The 25,777-nt window shown below is 31.5% G+C and overlaps 1 protein-coding gene across 8 annotated transcripts; it reads left to right on the top strand.

The window, feature by feature from the left end:
- Positions 1-42: 42 nt before the first annotated feature.
- On the top strand, positions 43-22,580 carry LOC127880175 (myosin heavy chain, clone 203-like). Of its 8 annotated transcripts, XM_052427429.1 has the most exons (25): positions 43-170; positions 3,042-3,157; positions 3,510-3,542; positions 3,760-3,828; positions 6,289-6,363; positions 6,477-6,560; positions 10,223-10,321; positions 10,558-10,635; positions 10,944-11,027; positions 11,448-11,531; positions 11,865-11,948; positions 12,140-12,214; positions 12,920-13,003; positions 14,725-14,808; positions 15,880-15,963; positions 16,422-16,505; positions 16,990-17,073; positions 17,476-17,559; positions 17,822-17,899; positions 18,863-18,946; positions 19,233-19,316; positions 19,666-19,749; positions 21,096-21,282; positions 21,446-21,520; positions 21,910-22,580. In XM_052427429.1, exons 2-25 carry the CDS (start codon positions 3,096-3,098, stop codon positions 22,198-22,200), a joined length of 2,214 nt encoding a protein of 737 aa, XP_052283389.1. In that variant the 5' UTR covers positions 43-170; positions 3,042-3,095; the 3' UTR covers positions 22,201-22,580. The 8 variants fall into 8 exon arrangements, with proteins under 8 accessions (XP_052283389.1, XP_052283392.1, XP_052283388.1 ...); XM_052427432.1 differs by lacking the exon at positions 3,510-3,542; XM_052427428.1 differs by lacking the exon at positions 3,042-3,157 and having other exon boundaries at positions 58-170.
- Positions 22,581-25,777: the final 3,197 nt, after the last annotated feature.

Genomic DNA, 25,777 nt, shown 5'->3' with positions numbered 1-25,777 from the left:
AATGTGATTTTAAAACTACAATAATGTAAACGGTACGCCATACTTTTATATCGTTGGATGTGTGAACAAATATTTATGACGTCATTAGTAAAACACGTCATCATAAAGAAACCCAGTTCCTGGAACGAAATATTACATTGCATTTATATCAACTATAGTATTGATTTAACGTAAGTGCTTTCAGTTTCGGATATAGTTATGCGAAGTGTATTTTGTTTCTGTATTCTAGATGTGCCACAGAGGTTGATGATATTTAATGTTTCATGGAACATTTTGGATATTTATCCACGAGTGTAATTCGACGCCATCTTTAATTTTGGGATAACAGTTTTTTCGACCGTTCAATTTCAGTGACCTTTTTAATTGTTGTGTCTACATTATAACATGTAATTCTTTTTCTCACAGAATCAAAAATTTATAAGTTTAATTCATTTTAATTATGTAAGTTATTAATTCTTACTGACAACAGACAAGATACAGACAAGATACATTGTGCGTGTCGCATAAATTGCCATTGTTATTTATTGACCTCTTGTGCCAAGTTGTGGTTTTCTTATGTGATTGCATGTTAATATAAGACTTCTGTTTGTTGTATATTTAACTGAAGGATGATAATAAGATTTAATAATATTTAAGACTAAAATATTTAATTCACAAAATAGTGCATGGAGCATATTAAGATCTATAGATATTGTGGCTATGTGTGCTGACAGAGACTGAGTTCATATTTATTTTTTAAGAACATACAAGTATTCCTTGTATTGTATGCAAGTTACTAAAGGGAAAGGTGAATGCACATTGTCACAATTTAGTCGTTTACACGTGTCCATGAAAGTGAAGTTATACGCCGTGAAATTCTTTAAATTTATAAGGCATTTCCCCCCAAATTTCAAGGACACTGGGCTTGTAACGATTTTCTTCACAGATCATTTTCTCTCCACAGGATAAAACACATCACTTTTTACAACGACCATCTAGATTAGTATACCATTTCTTCTTGAAGGAAGAGGGTCAGGCCTATGTTTGCTTTGCAAATCAAATGTCACAGTCACAACATTATTTTTTCCAAACTTCGTCAAAAAGCTTTAATTGATGATCAAATACTTTAGTATACTGGATTTTCTTGAGGGATTGAAGATCCATATCGAGTTTGAGATTAAGAGCTAAAAGGTCAAGTTAACGGGTATGCGATATTAAAGTTTTGCTGTTCCCAAGAACATTTCAGGAAGAAATGAATAGAGTTTCGATTTATGCAAGTTTAATTTACACGCTCTACTATGTAATTTATATATATAAGAAACGACAAGCGCAAGTAATGCCCCGCTTAGTGATGGAAAGAAGAACACATACGCACACAAATGCAGTTTGTTTGTAACGATGATCACCATGCAATATTATAAAGCACTTGTCAGTAAGATTCATTGATTTCTCGCAGAACATCATATCATTGTCTTCAACGCGTGTAATAGTATACGTATCAATTAAACTTGATGAATTGTGCAATTCAACTTAAGTTTGTATTTGTGTCTGTATTATACTCGTGTTATTATGTACCCAACCACTAAAATGGGGGACATATTGTTTTTGTCCTGTCTGTTGGTTTGGTCAAACTTTAACATTTGCCATTACTTTTGCAATATTGAAGATAGCAACTTCATATTTGGCATGCATGTGTATCTCATGGAGCTGCACATTTTGAGTGGTTAAAGGTCAAGGTCAAGGTCATCCTTCAAGGTCAAAGGTCACATATATGGGTCAAAATCGCTCATTTAATGTACACTTTTGCAATATTGAAGCAAGCAACTTGATATTTGTCATGCATGTGTATCTCATGGAGCTGCACATTTTGAGTGGTGAAAGGTCAAGGTCATCCTTCAAGGTCAAAGGTCATATATATGGGGACTCTTGTTTTTGTTTAAAACAATGCACTTAATTTTTTTACATTTGATTAACAGAAGCACAAAATATACAATGATTTTGTTATATGACTTTTTCTGTAATTCGCATTATATAATTGTTATGTCATTCTACATCAATTTAGGTATCAATACGTGTATAATTAATTTATGCTTGCATTTTATCAATTATAATGCTGCTTCTATTAAAATTGTTTCTGGTTTGTTTTTGTTTGCAAAAGCTACACTAATAGTCCTTTGAGAAAAGCCGCTAAACTTTTCAACTGATCTTTTCATCTTGCTTACATAATATTGTGTTGCATGGTTGTATTTATTATCATTCGTTGTTAATAAGCTACTTCTTAAAAAAGAATTTTTTATAAAGAAAGAACTAAAAATATCGTATTTAAAATAGTATTTAGCCAAAACGCAATATATACTATTATACTGATTATAGAAAAACGGAACTTATTTAGTTCGTTTTCGGTTGAAATCGAGTTTTATATGTTTTATTCTATGCACGCTATGTTTCTCAATGTTTCATATCGGAAAGAAAATGATGTTTCTTATGGAAACATGAACTGCAAATTACACTATTTCGAGGTATTTTGAATATTATGTTGACCATAGCGAAACTTATTTGCCTATAACTACGTTCGATAAAAGCACAAGCTAAAATATAAACGTCCACAAAAACTCGCGGGTTTTGTTATAAGAGCTCACTGCATCAGATAAAATATGTAAAACTCATGGGTATTTAAATTGCGTTAAGCATTTCGACCTGTAATACAAGTCGAAATGCTTAACGCAATTTTAATACCCATGATTTTTAATGTAAATATGGTGCACTCACTTTGATATGTCTCAAAATATCGAACAATGTGTGTCCCCGGATATTGAGTCTCAGCTTAAATAAGGGAAAGTTAAACTTTTCTCATTAAATGATTTAAAGTAAAAACAAGTTTAACTGCTTTCTTGTTATATTATGAAATTTTAGTTATTTTTGTTGGTGTTTTGTTATTATTTCGCATCAGAGGGTCTACAAGATCTAATCAGTACGTAAATACATCTATACATCTCCTTTAAAGAAAAGCTTATATTCACTTAAATATTCCATCCTGAGTGTGACTACAAATTCACTTATAGGATCTGAAGTCTAAAAAGCGCCTGTGATATCTACTTGATATACTGCATATCAACATGGGTAATGGATGTATAGGCAGACATGGGACCCAACACAGACCTCCGGAAGAGGAAGGGGTGTATGTTTATGTTATATTCAACGCTAATCGTATGGGATAATTCTATCAACAAATTATGAATGCACTCGAACAAGCAAATTAATATATTTATAAAAATGTGGACGCGGGGGAAAACAACGCTTAAGCTTTTTCATACTTCACGTTTGGATGTAATTGACATCGACACTAAATAAAGTCATATTCTGATTTAAGTGAACATTATATTAAGATACCTTACGTGTTATCGTGTATAGTGTATACATTTGTAGGTTACTTTATATGTGATGAGCCAGACGTTTTGTAACGATTTCCAGATACACTTTTGGTACACTCTATATATGAATATTATGTATGTATTTTCTTTTTGTTTTAGAGTTAAAGGGTCGTTTTCCAAACTCACGGAAAGGTAAATTTATTTAAAAATTAGACTGAGAATAAGTTTTTGATATTTAAGTTATGGTTACCGAACTGTTGTTACTGGAGTGATATATTTAGTTATTATTCTTTACAATATCAAATAGGCCTAAACGCACATTCTTTTTACGGATGCATTTGTGTAATGAAGCTATCTGAACTAACCACATACCTGCAAATACTTATCAAGTTAAAATTCTTCACTCCAGACTACATGCTGTTGCAAACGAAGCCGAACTTGCTACACATCTAGAAGAGATAGCGAGGCTCACATCTGAGTAGGTATTCTGTTGTTATTGCACATTTATCTAATTAATTTTGCTTCTTTAACCATCGACTTGAATATTGTTATACATAGCTTATGTAATCATTCCGTACATGACAATATGGCAAATTTATCAATACGAAGCATGGTTATGTAGAACAGAACATAACAGAACAATTTATGTTCACTTTAGCATAAAGAGCCCATCGTCATTAACATGCTTATACAATAACAACCTGCATTTGAAATAAACACAGATTATACATACATCATATATATATATATATATATAATTATATATATATATATATATATATATATATATATATATATATATATATATATATATATATATATATATATATATATATATATATATATATATATATATAATATATCTGTTTTCCCTTTGACGATTAGGGCTGTAACGATACATTCGAATATTCAAATTACTCGAATATGGCTGTGGACGAATCGTATTCGTTATTCGCCAACTCCCGACCCGAATATTTGACAAATACAAACAATGTGGTTTAGAGTTTGAAAGTTTATTGATCTTATCTTTCTTTACAAATGAAAGTTCATACAATAAATCCACTATATTTATTTTTTTCTCCTTATTCGGGCCTTTTTCATCATGTTTACCCCACCCACTAGGTTAAACAGTGAGATTATCAACAGGGCACCGGTTGAATATTTACGACATTGAATTGAAAAATCTTTCGATGGTTGTTTAATGTTTATTTAGGTAAATACAAGTGATTTGATGCTAAAACATATACACCAAGGATTATAAGATGGAATTTCTTTTTTGTTTATCTTTACGACAATGATGGAGCCTAGCAAAGGGAATGCTATTGATATCGTTGACCCGCCTGCCAAATACACATTGTTTGTCTGGCGCTACTTTGGTTTCCTTAATTGTTCTATTCAAATCTTTTATTGGTACTAGTCATGTTTTCAAAGTTTAGGCAGTTCTAGTCAGTGTTTTGTTATTTCAAAGTGTTATATTTCATGTTTTCAGTATGCAATGATACTCAATTAATAAAATTGACAAGTACCTATAGTTTCATACTATATAATGTCATGTCAAGTTGTCAGTATTACTTTTGTTCATTGAAATTCATATTCGCGAATAAATATTCGTATTCGCCACTCTGTATTCGTGATAAGTATCGTATTCGTCACCTGGTGTATTCGTTACAGCCCTAATATATATATACATATATCCTTAAGTAGATATATGTATTAGACAGGATGTAAACATGATTCGTGGAAATGTCACATGGCTGAGGTTAATACATAGTAACACATAAAGAAAAAACCTAGTTTAACAATAAATTAAACCATGATTACTTTGTTCTTCACATGTTTTCTGTGTGAACAAATATTATATTATTCCACATAAATATGAATTTTCTCTTAAAAAATCATTTTAAACTGAACATAGAAAGTTTTCTTAACAATGTTTTGTTTGAGCTATTAAGTAGTTCGTGTACATATTTGGACGGTTCCATGATACTACGGAATTTATGTATGCCTAGCATCGGCCCAACAACGGCATTAAAAACAGTGATATTTATCCTCGATACCATTTAGATTGCAACACACGTTTGCGTCTATTTTCGACAATTTTCTGAAGTCGTCCCACTACCATTTATAAATTTTAAGACGTCAAACGTAATATAGAAATAATGTTCCCATGCTCTTTTAAGTATGTTTATAAAGGTAACGATGCTCTTTCGAATAATTGTTTTAGCTATGTATTTAAAATGATTGAGATAAATGATAAGAGTTAGACACTTCCAGTTCGTGACGTTTTCGTCTCGTTATCTATATATTTAATATATTGCCAGCAATACTGTTTTTTTATCATAATTATTTTCATGATTTGCCATTCTGTTTTCCCTTTGACGATTAACTGACTGAGCAATAACCCTGAATGCAATGCGAAATTGTAATTCAACCGAAGTTTGTGTCTGTTTGACATATGAACATGCACAGAAAAGTCCAGATTCCCCTACCCTGCTGAACAGTTTAACATAATAAACGTTATATTCATTCATCTCAAAGAGGACGCAATTGTGTGGCCAATGCTCTGGGGGATTTCTCTCAAATCAGTCAATTAAATATTCGAATTTATTCTTTCGGGTATACGGCGGGAAATTTTCACAACATTTTATAAATTGATGACAAAGGTCATTTAAGGTAAAAAGCGTTGTAAGACACCTACGTTAAAACACTATGAATTGCCACCAAAGTGATAGTGTTCGATCTAGGAATTTATGTGTATCTGTAACACGGGAAAAACAATGATTGCTGATGTTAAAACTCGATTATTTATATTAGTCTCTGGTTTGTTACGATTATAAAGCGTGTTTACATTTTAAGAAACTACATATTTATGTAGAAAAAAAACTATAACTATTACAGAATATTATGAAATTTCAAATGGTAAATTTTAATTTTATAGGTTACACTCCGAGAAAAAAAATCGTCGCGTCGAACAAGATCGGCTTAAAGAAGAAAATACAACCCTTAAAATTCAGTAAGTCAAAGTTCTTTGATTTTGAATTGTTCCTTATATCACTTGTTACGACACTATAATACAATTTTGTTTTTTAAATTGCTGTTCACTTCCACTTCAATCGACATTTTCAGGCTAGGATTAGTCAACGCCGAACGTCAATTGCAAAATACCGACATTTTGAAGTATAAAGAAGAGCTCAGTGTATTGGCCACCAAGTAAGAATATTTTTATGCTATAATCAGCTACTTATCTCAGTGTAAACGACATTTAAGACCATATACATATTAAATAAATCGGCAAACATATACAATTGTATTCATTTGATTCAAACTACATGCTTTTTTATATCCTTATATCAAGAAAATTTCTCCCATTTTAATTGTAGCTACAAGTGAAACTAGAGAATAAAATCACTCACAATATATAACGCCATGTGAGCAATTCTATGATGCATTGTTTTCTGTAATTCATAGCACCACATATTTGGTATAAATGTTCGATTATGTTGTTGATCAAAACACGTTTCTGCCTGTTTAGGTATATCTTTAATTCAAAACAAATTATGTATTATGTTAGCTTACAAGTTACATGACTTCAACGATTTGTAACATCCAATTGGTAGTATTTGAATGTAGCCAATATATTATTTAAAAGGAAGTATTTTAACAAAAACTTCATTAAACAATTGAACATATCAATTAGAGTAAGACTTATTTTTGATATTTGATGTTTTCTTTACCTGTTGACAGTATGAAATTTAATATTTAATTTATCATCAATCCATTTTAGTAAAATTATAATGAATATCATATTGCCCGTAATCAATGACTTCGCACTATACTATGCACGTTGAAATAATTGTATAAGCATTTTCTAGTAGTTAAAATACTGGTCATTCTCTCTTAATTCAATTACAACTTAACATACGCTTGCTACGTCAGTTTTAAAGATAAATTAATTATTTCATAAATGACGCTTGTTTACAAAATGATTGTAATGAAGCAAAAATCAAAAGGGGTTTGTGTATTCAAAAGACCGATCACCGGACTCGCCCTGTCACAAATTTAATAAAAAGAATATTTTGAGGTGGCTAATTTTATCTTTGACCCACTCAACTTACAAGCAACAAGATAGATACCAATTATCATGTGGGCAAGGAAATTTCTTAAATGATTTAGATCTCAAGGTATTTGTTGGAAAGTTTGACCGCGGCAATAAAAGGATGGAATAACACATAGGCGACATGATGATAAAGTAAACAGACCGTTTACTATGGAACGCCATTACTGACTTCATATGACTGTTGTCGTTGTTTACATTACATAAATCATTATTTTCAGTGGAATATACAGTATGCTTTGTGCAATTTTCTTTACGTTCGGTAAATTCGTCATTATATGCAGTAGTTAAAGCATTACGCGAAGTAGTAACAACATGTTCTGTCCAAACTTCTTGACGTTCTGTACATTCGACATTATTATAATGTGTAGTAGTTTTATCATTATGCGCAGTGCAAACGTCTTTACGTTCGGTACATTCGCCATTACGTGCAGCAGTTACATCATTATGTGCAGTAGTAACAACATAACGTACTGTGCAAACTTCTTTCCGTTCGGTACATTCGTCATTATGTGTAGTAGTTTTAACATTATGCGCTGTGCAAAAGTCTGTACGTTCGGTACATTCGTCATTACGTGCAGCAGTTACACCATTATGTGCAGTAAATAAATAAACAAATATAAAATATAATTAACCATTTCATCTGTTAGAATACTGCAATCTGCTCGATATACGTGCAATTATTGGAAACGTACTCATATCTAGATAAAATATCCGGATTTTAATGTGTCCAGTATATGCAAATTTAAACTTTATATAAAGGGTAAATATATTATTAGTTAAGTATTACGTATAATCAAAAATAGTTATTCAATCCTCCAGACGGAAAAGAGAGATATAGGCATCGATAATAAACACAAAGTCATTGAATAGGTCATTCAGCCTTAATCCGAGTATGTTTTGGTTTGAGAATGTGCTCTAATTATCTTTCAACTGTCTATGGTATGCGATGCAAGTCGACTACTTTAAATATATTTAAGACTATATTTTATGTATTTGTAATATAAAAAGCATAATGCATGGATCGAGTTTCGTGCATTATTTTGAACATTCCCGGATTTTTTTCTGTATGAGAATGCACTTGTAATTGATAGTTTTCTCTTAATTATGAAATACCTTGAACAATAATCACTCAAGCTTAAGGGGTGTTGCGGCAGTTTATTTAACCGAGGATATATTTATGGCAACACCGATGCTATTATCACAACCCAATAGTTTTGTTATCAGAATCATCACACATTTATGACCGAGTAGGTTCATAATAGGTACTCAGTGGTTCGATCCCAGGTGCGCTTAACTTTTTTTAATTCTTTTTTTTCTTTCTTTTATTTCACTATTGTTTTTTTCCTGGAGCTCTTTAGTCCTGTTGTCTACATTAATCAATTTAAAGCATTTATTCACAAACTCCAAAACATGCCGAAATCTGTCAACAAGTCCCTGTTATGGATGATTATGGCCGAGTTTGATACTGTATGGTCTTATGTTTGTGATTAAATATTGTATTAGTGTTGTGTTTTAGTAAGCCGTTGTGATCCCAATTAAGATTGTAAACAATCTATAATGTTTATTCATAACAGTCTATGTACCGGTACTTGGGTTTCGCCTAATTGCTGTATTTTAGGAAATTTGACATAGACGGTAGGGATAGTTAAACAAAAAAATCTCGGATAAAAGTGCGGTGACCGCCCTTTTTTATTTTTGTTTTATGATTACAATACGTAGATGAACATATTTGAGCAGTTTCGCAATAAGTTATTAGATAGAACTTTTTTAACTTCCATTTTTGTGTTAAAATAGTAAAAAATGACGTTATTTTGGGTGACATAAAAATTATAAAAATTAAAATTTCTTAAAATTTAACTTGTGTTCTCCATTTTTGGTAGTTTGTGGTTTAATTAAATGGTATATTATATATATTAGCTTATATAATATCAATATATTACCAATATCATAGGTTATTAATCATTTTTATGCAATACGAGATTTTTCAGTTTTAATGAAAAAGTACATGTTATAAAATGGTGAATAAAATCAAAACAAGGCCGGTGACCCAATGTTTTTATTTCATTTTTCATATAGTATTTGTATGTAGTACTTGAATATAAATTTTGAGCAAAAGTTATTTGATGGAAAAAAATCCGCAAAACTGCAGCAACACCCCTTAACATGTGCTGCGCGATCACAAATATTGTTACTTTAAAAAATATTCTGGGTCTCTTCAAAGATATTTGATGAATTGACATGTTAATGCAGTAAATAAACTAGATGATACGCATTGCCAATACAAAAACAATTATGTTCATTTGAAACAATTACACTGGAATAATTTATTGATAGCAAGAGTATCATAACAACATCTTTAAGTCGCTCTTTGATGTAAACTTTTGTTAAAACACGACCTTATAAAAAAGTAAGCTTAACGTCATTACATTACATACAAACTATAAAATCAACGAAAACATTTTTAAACATTTGTCTCATTACTTAAATAAAAAAGACAAACTTCACACACATTCTTTTTTAAGTTTTTTCTAAACTTATTCAATGTATTAAGACAAACAGGACAACAAACATTTAACAATCAACAAATATTGTATAATAAACACACACGCAGACAAATAGTATGTGTGTTAAAAACAAAGAGGGATTGAATATAAATAATGAATCTTGATCAATAAATGAAATTTACCTCTGACTATATCATTTATTGTCCATGTCGTTTAAATAACATAATTGTTGTTATTGTTGCATTTACAAGACCGATACGAGTAAACATAGAGCGAGACACACAAACTGCCGAGCTGTCGGTGTGTGAACTTCGAGAAGACATAAGATCAAATTCATCACCAATGATCATGTAAGATATTTATACACATGCATTTGAATATGTGGAATACACTCTATATGCTGGAATGCAGTGTTGTGTACATAGAGGAGCACATGGCAATGAAAGCTTACGATGACGTTCGTGCAATGATGTTATATGTGTTATTCAAAATCGAAACGTATATTTCTATATTAACATATATTATTTGAAAACACGTATTCATATCTTTTACACTTATGACATTTTTTTTACATTTTAATTCGTAGCCTACCTGTTGGTGCAACAGATACAAACAACACCGAACACACTAGGCAACAAGAAGAAATCGAGATTCTTAAATCTGAGTAAGATGATCTTTATGCATGAGGAGGCTCGATCGCCCTTAAAACAACTAAAACCATCACCATTTTTCCGAATTATTATTTCAAACTGGCACAAGAAATTTAATTGGTATTTTCGTTTTGTGCTTCATTCAAACTAATGAATTCTGCCGACAAACCTAATAAGCGCAAAAGTGGGTATTTTTACATTTTATTTTCACGTCAACATTTGTTTTAATGCACAGCTATATTAAGACTTTTAAAACTCAAGTCTGCAATGTTACTTGTTAGCATTCAATTTGTCAATAATGTGTAGAAATGGTTATTTTTAGACTCACACGGATCACAGCAGAGCAGGACAAACAAACACCACAACTGCAGACCAGCGATGAAGCAATGCTGGAAGTGAAAAACGAGTATGTAAACATAGCTATATCTCTAATAAAGTTTATGACCAAACAATTGGTTAAACTGTATAGTTGTATTTACACAAACTTAAATGCAATACTGAAAACAAATGATTTTGCACTCTGTAAATAATGAAAAAAATCACTACGCCTTGTGTTTAACGTTTGTTGATAATGAACACGTGGATTTGTAAGTTTCACATTCTAGAAAGTAGAGAATCACCTAGTGTTGACAATTGTTACCGGTGTGCTTTGTTATCATGATTGTGGATTCAAAACGTCAATCACAGATTGCTATAAAAACGATATGTGCACTGAAGGTCAAGGCAAATAATCAGTTTTTTTCAAAAAGGCGATTTTTTCATACATAATAAATGAATTTAATAAAAATATCTATGTTTGAAATTTAAGATGACTCGTCATTTCCAGATTGGCACGGGCAATTGTAGAACGCGATGAGCAAATATACAAATTAGAGAAGATGGAAGATGAACTGAATACATTGAAGAACAAGTATGGAATATCTTGAATAAACTTGTCGAAAGCTTTAACTATGTATAATTCAACCTCAACTGACACTTGTGTACAGAACTGTACCAACACGTAAATAAAGACTAACTGTTATTTGTTTTGCCTGACCATGTTATTTGTTGGATATGTCATCATTACCGATAACATGGTTTATATTATATTTATTTAATTATGAAACTTGAATATATTTTTAACAAGGATTCTGTTAATGCCTTTTGATAGAAAAACATATTTGTTAAAATGATAAAATTTAGAGTCAAACTTAAATATGTGGAAATGTTTTAAATAAAGAAATGGATGGTTTGTCATTTTCAGACTAGCACAAGTTAATACCTTACTTTCCCAGCGAACAGAGGAGCTGAGAAAATCTGAAGACTATCTGAATGACTTGAGAAGCGAGTAAGAATTAACCTTACGCATATATTTATTCTTATTTACTTGAACATATTTTGTTATTTTTTGCATCCTGTTCACACACTTTTTGAGTGTAAACAAGTTGATCTTATGTTTTAATAATGGGTACGCGCTTATGACTGTTTGAGCATATTGCGTATTATTATTTTTATATTAAATAACATAAGTATTCTCAGACTCAATTCCGAGCGAGATGATCAAACGGCCGAGCAAATGATGTATGCAGTAGAAATGACAAAAATGAAAAACGAGTAAGACTTTTCTTGTTTTTGTTCTTTAAAATTCACTTTGTCTAGCCGTGTTCTTTGTAATATTAGTTTCCATTCAAAATAAAATCAATTCGAATATATTGACACGCCTATTCCGTATCAACACATAATAAGTGTTAATTGTAGACAGGACTTCTCGTACATGTATTTGTTCAAATTCTTAAACAAGTAAAATGAATGAAACCCTGTATTCTACTAATAAAATGTGATTTAAAACAACATGAAACAAAGCTTTAGTTAGTATATTGTAATAGTGTGAAAATCGAACCATTAACTTACACTCAATAAGTCCCACTTTAAACGTATCATTTTTCGATGACGTCAGTATTTCAAAATAGTATAAGATTAAAAGATCACTAGGATTGTATATCTTAATTTAGCGATCCTAGACTACAACTGATTTCGGGATTCTTAAGTATCTCGAGTGACCAATAATTTAGAATGTCCACAGCTTAACCACATCGATCTCAGAGACTAATTGATAGATGGCTGAAACTGCTATGTTTGTAATTTGCACATTTACATCGGGCGGTAAAATAAAACTATTAATCTATGGGCACCTGACAATTACGAGTTATCGGCTACTTTGAGACAGTTAAATGATCATTTTATGAATTTAAGAATTTTAAGCGTCATGATATGTTTAAATGGTTTCTTCATCATGCATTGCACGAATGTATATTACAGACTGGTATATGCCAGCGAGAGCACCGCAACGTTGACAAAGGATCTTCAGGCTATAACGGATGACCATTCGCGCTTACAAAACGAGTAGGATCATAATATATATGCTGTCATAATATACCTGTAATAGTATTTATACAGCGCAACCATAATTACTGTATTCTGTAAGGACAGAAAGTTATTATTTTTCTGTCTATTACATAAAGCACACTTTTTCCCCTGAATGTGTTCCGCGTTTCATTTCAAATAAGCATGTGAGGTACAAAGCCATTGTATAACGAGTATTCAGTATTATAGTAGTTTCATTGATGGGAAGCAATGCATAGAGATTACGGGATGTATACGTTACTTAATAACGTATTTTAAACGGTTATTTGTTCTTAGTTGGACTGCATATTTCACCGTTGCCGTTAAGAATTGCATTTTAAAATGAAGATTTGAAAGTGTTTATTAAACTGTTTTGTGTGCTCATCGCACTGACATATTCGCTTTAATTAGTTGTACGTTCTATTAAATGATATTTTTCGATCGTTGAAAAAACTCAAATGATTTATGGAGACCGCTAAACACTTAAATCCACTTGGACATGTTAATGTTTCAAAATTCCGTTCATTAGTATATTCGAGAGTGTTCACATGTTTTCACCAAAATATTAGTATATTAATATTTCCCATTTATTATCCCCAATCGGCATCGTCGGAGGGGAGGGGGACTGCATATTTACCGTCATGTGATGGATTATGCGAGTATTAATGTATCACCAGTGGTTAAAGATTTAAGGCTGCCTTTATATAGAATAGAACACAACTACAAATTAAAAAAAACCACAACACTTTAAGGTCCAAACAATATTATCATGAAATTTGGTATATACGTTCAACAATAGGTGCCCATTTTTCTGTCTGTAAAGTTCTTCTCAGCTCATTCGTCCGTCTCTATACCCGTCCGAAAATCTTATATAACTGTAAACAGGATCCTGAGGTTTTGCAGAGGGTATTGAACGCACTGCATATTTATGGACAAAACTTGGTTATCGGATTAACAGTTATGTGGGGATAATGCAAAACATTTTTTTCAGAGGTCAACGGTAAGGTATCTATTTATCAGCCAGTACAACAAACTATGCTCATGAAACCTGGTATGTAGCTCTGCTATATTATTTCTTTTGGCTGTCTGCTCATCCCTACTTCTTTTTAGCCATCTGTTAGTTCGCAAAAATTAAATAATGTTTTTAGTACATCGCATGCCATCAAGAAACTCAGTCGGTAAATAAAATGCTTCGATTAAATTGCGTAACTCTTCATGTTTGCCGATGTCATACAAAAGGTGGCAGATAAATAGGATTGCAATAAAATCGATCGAAGATACAAACCAATAATAAACACATTTAAATTTCACTGTCAAGGTTTTTGCACATTTTTTTTATCAGAGACCATTCGACTTGTGAATGTTAAACTATCTTAAAATAGCAGTGCTAAATACATATTGAATTTCATTGTAAAACAGAACACGTGTACACTTACATTGCTGTCCCAAGCCAATCAAATGCAAATAGATTTTCACCAAACCGGTAGGATACTCCTTGATTGCGTACCTCATTAGACGTCGATGTTACCTTTAAAGACTGCAGTAAAATCTTCGTATCAAGAAAAACTGATGAATGTAATTAACTATAAACAGAAAGCGCGTGAAATAGTAGAAAAGCATCTCCCAACTTCTTAACACTATTTTATAATATAAAGCATTAGCTACGTAAAATGCGTGCTACCCAGAAGTTTGTTTATTTATAAAAGTAAATCCCTTTACAGTTTACAGAGATCGGAAAAAGAAAAAGAGGTACTGAAACAGTATTTGCAGGAACTACAAAATGCATGGGATGTTCTTCAAACAGAGTAACATTTTATCATATTATACTTGTTATACTCATTCGTCTTTAATCACAATACTTTACTGTATCGTGTGATTTGAATATATAATGTGTTTAATCTTCTATGGTTCTATTGTGATTCTTCTTAAAAGCCTCCTTCAGTAGGTCTCCGTTTGAAGCTTGCTTTTCACCTGTCCGTCGGTTGGTCGGTAGGATGGTAGTATCTATTCATGGTTGGTCCGTAGACCATATCGTTTGTGCACGATATCTTGAAAATGCTTTCACTTTCGTAATCATAATGTATAGTCTTCTTTTTTTGGAGAAAACGAGGACCGGTCAATCCGCAAACATGAATCGATTTTCAAGTTAACGGGTCAAATGTCGCTGACCTTTTAAATACCGTTTATATCTATACAATCCATTTCTTAAGAATGAATTCACGGTATTATTAATTTTTATGTTATGTGATCATACAATACATTTAATGGGTCAGATTTGTTTGTTACGTCAAATAAGTGGGTTTTCGCAAAATCAACAGTTTCCGGAAGAAGTCTACTGTGATAAATCAACGTCTGAAAAATCGACATTATTTTCCCTATCCACAATAAAATAGATTTTAGTTTTTTTTCAACTATTACAAAAATTAAGCATGCTATATTGCTTCTGGCTGTTTGAAATGGTGCTTACCCCAAAAAACCTGTCCGTGCAAGTCTCATAACCAAAGCTAATATTTTGTTTGTTTGCTGATGTCTAACAGAGGAGGATTGCAACCATTTACTATTGATGTAAATAAGGGGAGGGGCATACGTGTTAAACACACATCTCTTGCAATTATTTAACTGCAATATAACAAACAAGTGTATTTAAACATAAGCAATTACTATTATTCATTTAACACTATTGTTTATTTTTAATAAATAACTTTGTTCCACACAGACAACACATACATTTTTAACTAGTGATTGCTTATTTATCAGTACTTAGTAAAGTGCTTCTTCTCTGCCATTACAGCACATATAACATACATATTATAATGTTTCATGCGCTGATATGCCTTTACTTTAGAAGAACATTATAGACGAGTCTTCTGTTCTAGATTACACAAATCAGAGTCACACAAAGGGCATTTAAAACATGAGTTGGAAGAACTACAGACAGCCCGAGATGCAATTCACAGAGAGTAACAATTTAAGATATTATTACACAAATTAAACGTATCATACTCAAACGTGCTTGTGTAATATGCATGTATAATGTATTTAAAGCCTCGTTTGTATAACAGTGTAATCAACTGATTCTTATCCTTATCAGTATAATTTATAAAGAAAACGCAAAAAACAATTGTACGACAGTTTTTTTTAACTGTGCAGTGACTGGCCAATGTAAAGATTATTTTCAACGGAATAAAGTTTTGCATCACCAATCAACCTTATTTAATACTTAAGTTGGCTTTTATATTTCAACAAAAACGATAGAAGTACATGACACACTAAATCGTGTAATTGGTATTGTAAAAAAACGCGTGCTAGTGTTTTGTTTAATGTATTTAAAGCTAATATAGTTGTCTTATAAAACTTTGATGTTTTTAAATGCCTGTTATGCAGATGAATGTTGAATGACACTATTTTCCTTTTACAGATTAGAGACATCGGAGTCAGACAAAGAAAAACTCCAAATTGAGTTAGAAGAAATACAGAAAGCACGAGATGCTTTTTACATTGAGTAACAATTTTAGATAGTATAACATATGTTTAACGTATCATGTAACAGTGTACGTTATTGTATTCGCTGCACGCATTATGCAGTTGAATCATCTTTGTATTATACTGTTATCTTCTGATTCTAATCATTTATCAGTATAAATCAAAGAAAAAAATCAGATAATAACTTAAACAATAATACGACAGTTTTAAAACTGTACACTTTCTGGTCAAGATAAACGATAGTGTTCAACGGATAAACATGTATATCGCAAATCAACATAAATAAATGATTGTTAAATACCGAAGGTTGCTTATACATCTCAACACATAGCGTACATAAGTACATAAAACGCGCTATTTGTTGAAATAGTGTATGTAAAAAGGGGGCTGGCGTTTTATACTTGTATGTATGCATTTAAAGCTCATATAGTATAACACTTTGATGTGCTTATATGCCTGTAATGTACATGAATATTGAATTACACATGTATCTTCCTTTATAGATTGAAGACATCGGAGTTAGAAAAAGAAAAAATGAAAATTGAGTTGACAGATCTACATAATGCACGAGATGCTCTTCAGGCAGAGTAACAATTTTAAATAATATAACATTTGTTTAACGTATCACACTTTAACAAACAATAATGTACGTAACTGTACGATCTGTGTACATAATTGTATATCTATGTTTGTGTCATTACAAAGCCAGTGTCTGCAGTGAGTTATACATTTCACACCCATGCAGTGGTATCAACCATTTGACATCCATGAAATGGTTTGATATTTTGCACATGCATACAGTGGTGTTATACATGTCACATCCACGAAGTGGTCGGTCTGTCAAATGTCAGACAACACATATTGTACAGATGTTTTGAAACCCATATAGTTATTGTCGCTTTTTCATTGTTTGTCTAGAGAGATCATTATAGACTAGAGTCTTATCCTTATTTTTACATTATGATTATATTAATTACTTTATATTCCAGTCTTGATGCAAAAACAAACGATGAGGTGGAGTTAAGGACCCTATATAACGATGCACAGAAGACAACACACGATCTCCAGGACAGGTAAAACCAACATTTTAATACATTAGATTTTTCGTGTTAAAAGATTTAGTTTTTGTCGGGTTTGGATTTCCTTAAATATTTTTCAATCATTAGTATATCGTTGTTCGGCCATATGAACAAGAATCGAGAACTTTTATTTAGCATATATTAAATATTCCGGCTTGTGAAATGTGTTGATAGTTCTAAATTTTGTTTAATGCTACTTATATGAAATTTATAAAGCGAATAGAAAGTACTCATAACCTAAAGTTATCCTGTGTAGATTACTGCAATCGGGGTCCGAAAAGCAGAAGGAAGATTTTCAAGAACTGCAGAAAACAAGAGATCTTCTTAAAACAGAGTAAGAATTTAATTTGATGGTTGATGGTGTTTATCATATATAATATACTGGAGTAATGTGTTGTGGCGTAATGAAAAAGAAAAATATATGAAACCCCTAATTGTAATAGATACATATGTAGCATATACATTTCAAACTCTTATGTTCCTGTTATGTTGTAAATGGTCGCTGAAATATCGATCCAAAGTGTAACGTTGATATAAGCAGTTTCAGAAAAGTTGAACTTATCATAACTAGTATACTTTTCGTTTTGATAAATTATCGCCTCCGGCTATATGGTTATTCTTTTTAGATATTACATTCATTTTCTTTTACATTTATTTTCATAGTATATTACAGTCACATAAACAACGAGGCTATGTAATATGAATCTTTTACACTAAATATTGCTGCTTCTTCCTGTATTTGCACGATCTTAAATATTAACTATATGATGCTATATTCTTAAATCTTTTTGTAAAAAAGGGGTGTAGTTGACAATTGTTCGTAATTTCATTTCATCGTTCCTCAAAAAGTTGTAACTCTGATTCTCTGGTCTCCTTCTCATTGAGTAATTAAATGGTAATGATATTGAATGCGTTTTAATTCCATTTTATTATTGTTTAATCTGAGTCGCAATGTATGAGGTTACATTTTATTTACACTTATATGTATCATGAATATTGCTGGGCTAAGTGTAATTTTTGGCGCTCTAAAACCGGTTTCCACCCCAGTGCTTTACATTGACCGTCCCAGGGCGGTGGCCCCAGCTTTATTCTACTATGTGTTTTTGTTGTTTCGTATTGTGCCATATTGTAATGGCCATTGGTCACTTGCCATAAAGGGCCACGAACTTATGTATTATAAGTATACAATACTACTTAACAGTTTCAATTCGTTATATTAACTTTAAATATAGATTTACTAATGTATCTATAATTTTCATAAAAGCGTTTAAGCAACGTAAGATATAAATGTTTACAGACGACAAAAAGCGGATGCCGAAATCAAAAAGCTGAAGAAAGACGGAAAAGACTTACAGAAAGAAAATAAACATCTTCAAAATAAGTAACCATTTAAGTTGTGTTATGTTGTCGCTGATAAAAGTAAACTCTTAAAATTTCAATGAATCATTTAATATTATGCGAATGATTTGAATAAAATGATGTTTATAGCAATACATATTTAAATATATTTTTCATTTCAAAACTTTAATTAATAATTTTAGGCTGATTGTAACATTTACGATTTGACACAGTGTATTCTGAATAGTTCACCAGGAACACATGGCAAAGAGTACCGATATCATTAAATAAGTATACATGGGTTATGCATTTGAACCATCATGTTTCAGGCTTAAGTCGAAATCTGACGAAGTAGCCAAGCTTATGAACGACAATAATGACACACATGAAGCACATCGGCAACTTTTTCAAGTGTAAGAACGTGTAATATAACTGTAATGAAACAAGCAATTTTGTTTTCGTAATAAACCATTTTGTATAATATTTCTTGAATTATTATGTCAGTACTATTTTTAAGTGTGTGATCATTGAAATACATTATATAATTTCCGCGGCGTAAAATACTTTATATCGAATGTTTCATTCTACCTTTGTAAAATATTATGTTGACCACTTTGTCACATGTATATACTGATTCTCGTTTACTGTATGTTCCAAATTTATTTTGAATTATTTTAACAATACAAAATAAACTTGTATAAAAAAGAGAAAAAAAATCAAACTAAAATATTTTCCCGTAACTCTAAATCATCTGTTTTGCAGACTTAAAGCGAGAACCGAAGATTACGAGAAGCTAATGAATCAATATAAAGAATTACAGAAAGCACGAGATAACTCAGAAAACCAGTAAGAACTATAGTATCGATCCTATAATAATCATTATGAAGATAAGGTTAAATCTGTTTGTTCTAAACATGTTATTCTAACTAGTTAAATAATAGAATCACATACTTGTAATGACAGACTATTTAAAATTTATGTTGGAAAGGCAATCTTGAACTTTAATTTATGGTGTTTGCGTCTGTCATTTATTTTTAATGTATCTTACTTTGTGGCAAATTTTCAATGCAATAAAGGTCCTCTAAAAGATAATAGTTATGGTCACCAGTTGGTGCAAATGGAATATCACTGTTTTATGTTAGTTATGTTATAATAAGTCTAAATGGCAAGAGAAAAACTTTACGAAACCGATTTTTCGCAAACTTGGGCACACTTTTTATTTAAAATTGGCCTATTTCAGATTAAGAATGCGATAACATTCTTTTTTTAATTATAAAAAAATGATTAATTTTACTTTAAAGTGCGTTTTTTGTTAATGAAATTTGTGTGCACAGGTGCCTTATTAATGGGATTTTTACATTGTGTTCTATACAATTTTATGTTTTCCCCATGGGATTTTAACCCACTCTCTGTGTGGGGAATTTTTTTTTTTTTAAATAATAAGGCTATTTTGAACAAAATTATTTTATGATAGTAATGGAAATAATATATATAAACTATTAATAAATTATCTTAAAGAAACATTTTATCCCGTACTAAAATATGCATATCTTAAAGGAGAAAGGGTATTTAAGTTTGCAAAATTTCGTTGTCCGGTGGCAGTTTTTATTTATTTAGATCAGACATTAGGTGGCGTAGTAAATGATAAACTTTGATATAAGCTTTAAACATGTTTTTCATTAGTTGTAAAATATAATTTTTAATGAAGTGAACATTTGTTGGCAGGCATATTTAGTAATTTATGCATTTTGGGTCCTTCGATATAAGCTATTTGCAAACTGCTGCTGTTTTTTGCAATATATAGTTTCCTGACATATTTAACTGAAGTTAAGTCTTCATACAATTTATGTCAACAGGTTAACGTGCCAGCTTGTATGGGCATTTTCATGTACTATAAAATAGTGATTGATTATACATTATACATTTAATTAACAAGGTTGTTTACATCTTCCAATATTATTTAAGTACAGATATTAACACAGGACGGTCAATTGCTTTTCAATAAACGAGTAATTAGGTTAATATAACATTAAGTGATGCTTCCAATCGCTCCCATGCTTTCGTGCGTTTCTAGTAAATACATTTGGTGGAGAACGTCCTGACCTTATATTATGTGTGCACTGTCAGTCGTTCAAGAGCCGTATAAACTTGCTAATGCATCTTAAATAGTCATTATGTTGACATGATTGCAGCAGTGTTGAGAAAGCTGATATAAAACCAACGACAAGTGCTTCCTTACACGTACATCTAAGCGATGACAACATGCCTGATAAGGTAGCGGAAAGGTTTACCGAAATTTATAACAATCAGTGGATCGATTGTCTTGAAGTCATGTCATCAGAGGATGGATCGTGTCAGATGCTATTGGGAATGTGTTTGGTAAGCACCTGGTGGTACTCGGATATATTTCAATTACATATTTGAAGTTTATTATAAGACAGAGAATGTGCTGCTCTTGCTACGCACAAGCAGCTTGCTAAATATAGTCCTCGTATCTGGTTTTTGTGCAAGTACGTTCAAATGTGGTTTTATCGCATTTCAGAAGATCTACTCAATTTACGCGGAAGCTATCGATAAAGAAAGACAGAAGGAATTTGCCTTGTTACAAGCAGATACGGTAAGAATACATGCGCTTTTTAATACAACTGGTTTTCTACATTTTTCCTATACGTTTATACAAAAAACGGAAATATGCGAAAAACACGATTGTTATATAAATACAAATGCACATTCATTAATTCAAATTGCCAAATATATTAAGATTGCCTCGAATTAACTACACTGAATTATTTATATTTCTTATTAATCAGAGAGTTTAGCTCGCGCTAGTTGTACAGTGTATGAAATGCAATGGTAATAAATGATACCAATAATGCCTGGTGCTTTTTCCTTGAAAATGTACTATTAACTAAGTAACATTATTACACTGCAGTAATATCGATTCTTTAAAACTAAATTTTGACTTAAATTTCACAAAGACACACATTTTAAAACGAATTGTTTCAGGAATTAGCCAAAGAGTTTATATCCATTCAAGAACGTTTTCACAAAGAAAGCACCGCCAACGCCATAACTTCATACTGGACTAAGTGCAAGGAAGTTTGCAAGTCAATGATTGCACATGACCCTCCAATCTATATGGACACTGACACTGACAAACACGGTATTACATTTGATGCCAAATTATACGAAGGATACACGAAGAAAGGAACCCAAATTGATTTTGTCGTTTGGCCTTCCTTATATACAGAGAAGAACGGTACGCTGCTCCGCAAAGGTGTTGTCCAATGCAAGTAGCGGTGAGGTTACACTACTTTTTGCTGAAGACTCTAGATTCAACATTTTGAAAAAGTGTTCGAATTTTGCATAGTAATTGATAAGTTATGTTATGAATCATTGAAATCTATATATGTATTTACAATTGTTTGACTATGAGGTATTCAGGTACATTTGTATTTTCAATAAACATTTTGACCTCTCTACAGCATGCAGATTAAGTTACGAGACGAATTCTAATATGTTTAATGTAGCTGTAAAATCACACTGGGTTAAATTGTTATTGAATCTTTCTATAATATAAATGAATATTTTCTTTAAAGAAATATTGCATTTAAGCTATATAATATTAAAATGATTTGGTTTATATTGCGGCGACTCTAATAAACGACTTAACTTAGTATACATGTTCGTTGAGAAGTACCTATTAACCTTAAATTTGTTTTCGCCCAACCAGTGGTATATTTTTTACAATATTCACTGTAAATTTCCATGTATCTAAGTCCCATGTTTGCGTCAGGTAAGTACTGTAAAATACGTAAGGCAAACTTATTGTTTCATTTAATAATTTTGTTGCAACAACATTCTAATTGCAGTTATTTGTCATATCACGTTTCAACATGTTGCCAAATAGTCATGATTAATATAAAAAACTGCCAACTATAAGGAAAAAACGATATTTTTGCTACACCTTAATAAAACTTTGTTGGAGTTAAAACACATTTTAATGTATGTGCTGCCAACATTCATCATAATGATTATAATTGTCGATAACAGTTCAAATTCATAATTCAGTTGCTACTCATTGTTTTTGTCATTTAAACAGTCCATATCGCCAATATAAAAATGCATAGATGCTTATTGGTTTTTATTTTGCTTAATTGCACTGAACGAAAAAGGCCAATCATGTTTTTAAATTTATAATTCCAAGATGGCGCTGTGAGGACCCAATGGCGACGGATTAGAAAAATAGGACATATGCAATTAAATAAACAAAAAAATACCCCCCTTCACTGAACAAAATAATAGATCGCGTATTTACCGCGAACACAAAGCAATTTATTTCTTGTATATTGACATTATTGTACTCGTAGATTTCTCCCAAAAATTGATTTATCTGTAATAATTGATTTGTTGTATTAAGTTTAAAGCCTGGAACATTTCAACATTTGCTTAGAACAGAAGGAACTATATTTCATACCAAAATTATATTTACACGACCTTGATCTTTATTTGCTTCTGGTTACCATTTTGAGGAAAAGTGAATCAACAATTAGTTTCAGTCGGAACCCGATGACTCGAACTCGTCGGGATCGACAAAAACAGTTCGAGCCATCCGTAATTCGAACCAACCGATTTTTAAAATATTTATATTCACTAAGATAAATCTGCACTATATTTACATCCCTTGTTGAAGAGTAGTCTACTGCCAAAAATCCGTACTACTTTCTTCTTTTTACGTTATAAGAAACTAAATACACTTCATATTTTTATAATCAATATTTTAAAACAGTTTCGAATACAATCAAACAAAAGTCATAAAATAAATTTACATTACATCAGCCCTCTTTACGAAGCACATTTACTGTAACGAACAGCACTTAGAAACAAAACATACAAAATAATTATATGCACACCGCCGAAATCTTAACAGCACGGCATGTATTTATTTATTCGCTTGTTGTTATTTTAAAGAATGACATGACGTATTGACACAAAGTTTTCTATTTAATCAAGTTGACAGATTAAATATTGTGATGCACCTCTTCCAGCCATTTGAATGCTCGATTGGTCATTGTCGGCTCGGATACTTCTTACATGTACCCCGGGTACACTTCAGTATCCTTACATGTACCCCGGGTACGGAACATATACTAAAACGTACCCGGAAATTTAAACGCTAAATCGGTCGTTGTCGGCTATTATTTTAAAATTGAATTATGTTCATATTTATGTCAATTTTCTGTTAAATGGCCTGTATATTATCGAAACCCACACTCAAAAAGCATGTTTATGCAGTAATTTTTCATATAGAAGTTTGTTTCTTAATTTCATTGATCGGTAGCGAGTTTTACAACATCTGATTTAGGGCGGGAATAAAACATTAGTACAGGCTAATATCGACCGGGTATGTTTTACGTTTTTACCGTACCCGAGGTACATGTAAGTATACATACATCAACATTTGTGTAATTGCTTTCGTTTTGATAACTTTTATATAGGTTGCCATTTAAAAATGTAGGCATACACAAAATTAGGTATTTATGTTCATTTTGTGAAAGTATTTTTTTGTATTAACGATGCTCCATTATTACGTGCACATTTGGTTTTACAGTGCTTCGTGTCACTACACAAAGGCTAAATATGTTATTCTATACATTATTTTAAAACTTAGTTTGTTTAAATTGACGAACACTGCTGTGGATTCTGTAATATCGTTTAGTAAAACACCATTGAAGAAGGAACGTCCACGAAGAACAACATGTCTAGATATTAGAGTGGTGTCGGGTATATTGGAACGCTTTGACTATCTTTGTATAAAAAATTCGTTTTTGATGAAAGCGCATTTGGTCTTGGCTTATGGATGTGAACATTTATAATAATGCATTTATAATATTGCTATTTGCGACATCTTTGATTGAATAATTTTCGAACGCAACATGAGATTGTGTCAGTTTTTCGCTGAAAAACTTGTTTGGGACATAAAAAGATCGTAAATCACGTGACATAACAATGTCGCGGTTTTGTTAACCTTTCAAATATAAATAAGACAGTTACGTTTACATGATAATCTGTTTTGTTTGTATGCATTCCAATAAATAATTGCTACTACCATATTGTATTGAGAATTCACTATGCATTTGAATAATATGTATTGTCTAGAAGACAAACAGTAAAAGGTCATGATCGACGTATTTATCCTACTAATTTAAGTGTAAAAACGTAAACTATTTAACGCATTGAAAGCTTGTCGACACTAGACTTGTTGCTTACCTACATTTGAACCTACATTTTTTAGCATTTCACGATTTTGATACTGTGCAAAGCGGGAAAGCGATCCGCACATATCCCCAAAATAACGAACTTGTTATCCAATCGCAACAGCTAAAAAAAGTCATGTGATGTAATGGCGAACCGCAATTGATTCAAATCAAAATGACGAAGCTGAAAAATTGTAATCTCGGCATTTTGCGGGGCTAATTAATCTAATTATTAAAGTATCAATATAGCCATGTATTTTTCAGGTAAATTGAAAAAAAACGTAAACGTTTGCTTATAGAATAATTCAATGATGTACATTTGATAGCATTGATGAACGCAAAAAGAGATAAAAATAATATAAAATGCTGAGGCCTTAACTTAGTAACTTGTGGCCACAACGTAAAGCTTGTTCCTACAACTTATTAAGTTGAGGCCTCAACATAGTAAGTTGTTCCTTGCTTGAACTTAATAACTTCTGGTCGCAAGTTACTAAGTTGAGACCACAATTTAATAAATTGTGGGAAAAACTGAATAAGTTTGGACCACAACAAAGTTTAACCAATAAAATAGGCCGTTTGATCTTTACCGTTTTATCACAGTTAATACCCTTATACTC

The sequence above is a fragment of the Dreissena polymorpha genome, chromosome 4 (assembly GCF_020536995.1).
Source record: "Dreissena polymorpha isolate Duluth1 chromosome 4, UMN_Dpol_1.0, whole genome shotgun sequence".
In the NCBI taxonomy this organism is placed as follows: Eukaryota; Metazoa; Mollusca; class Bivalvia; order Myida; family Dreissenidae; genus Dreissena; species Dreissena polymorpha.
This window is presented reverse-complemented; position numbering and strand designations above follow the sequence as displayed.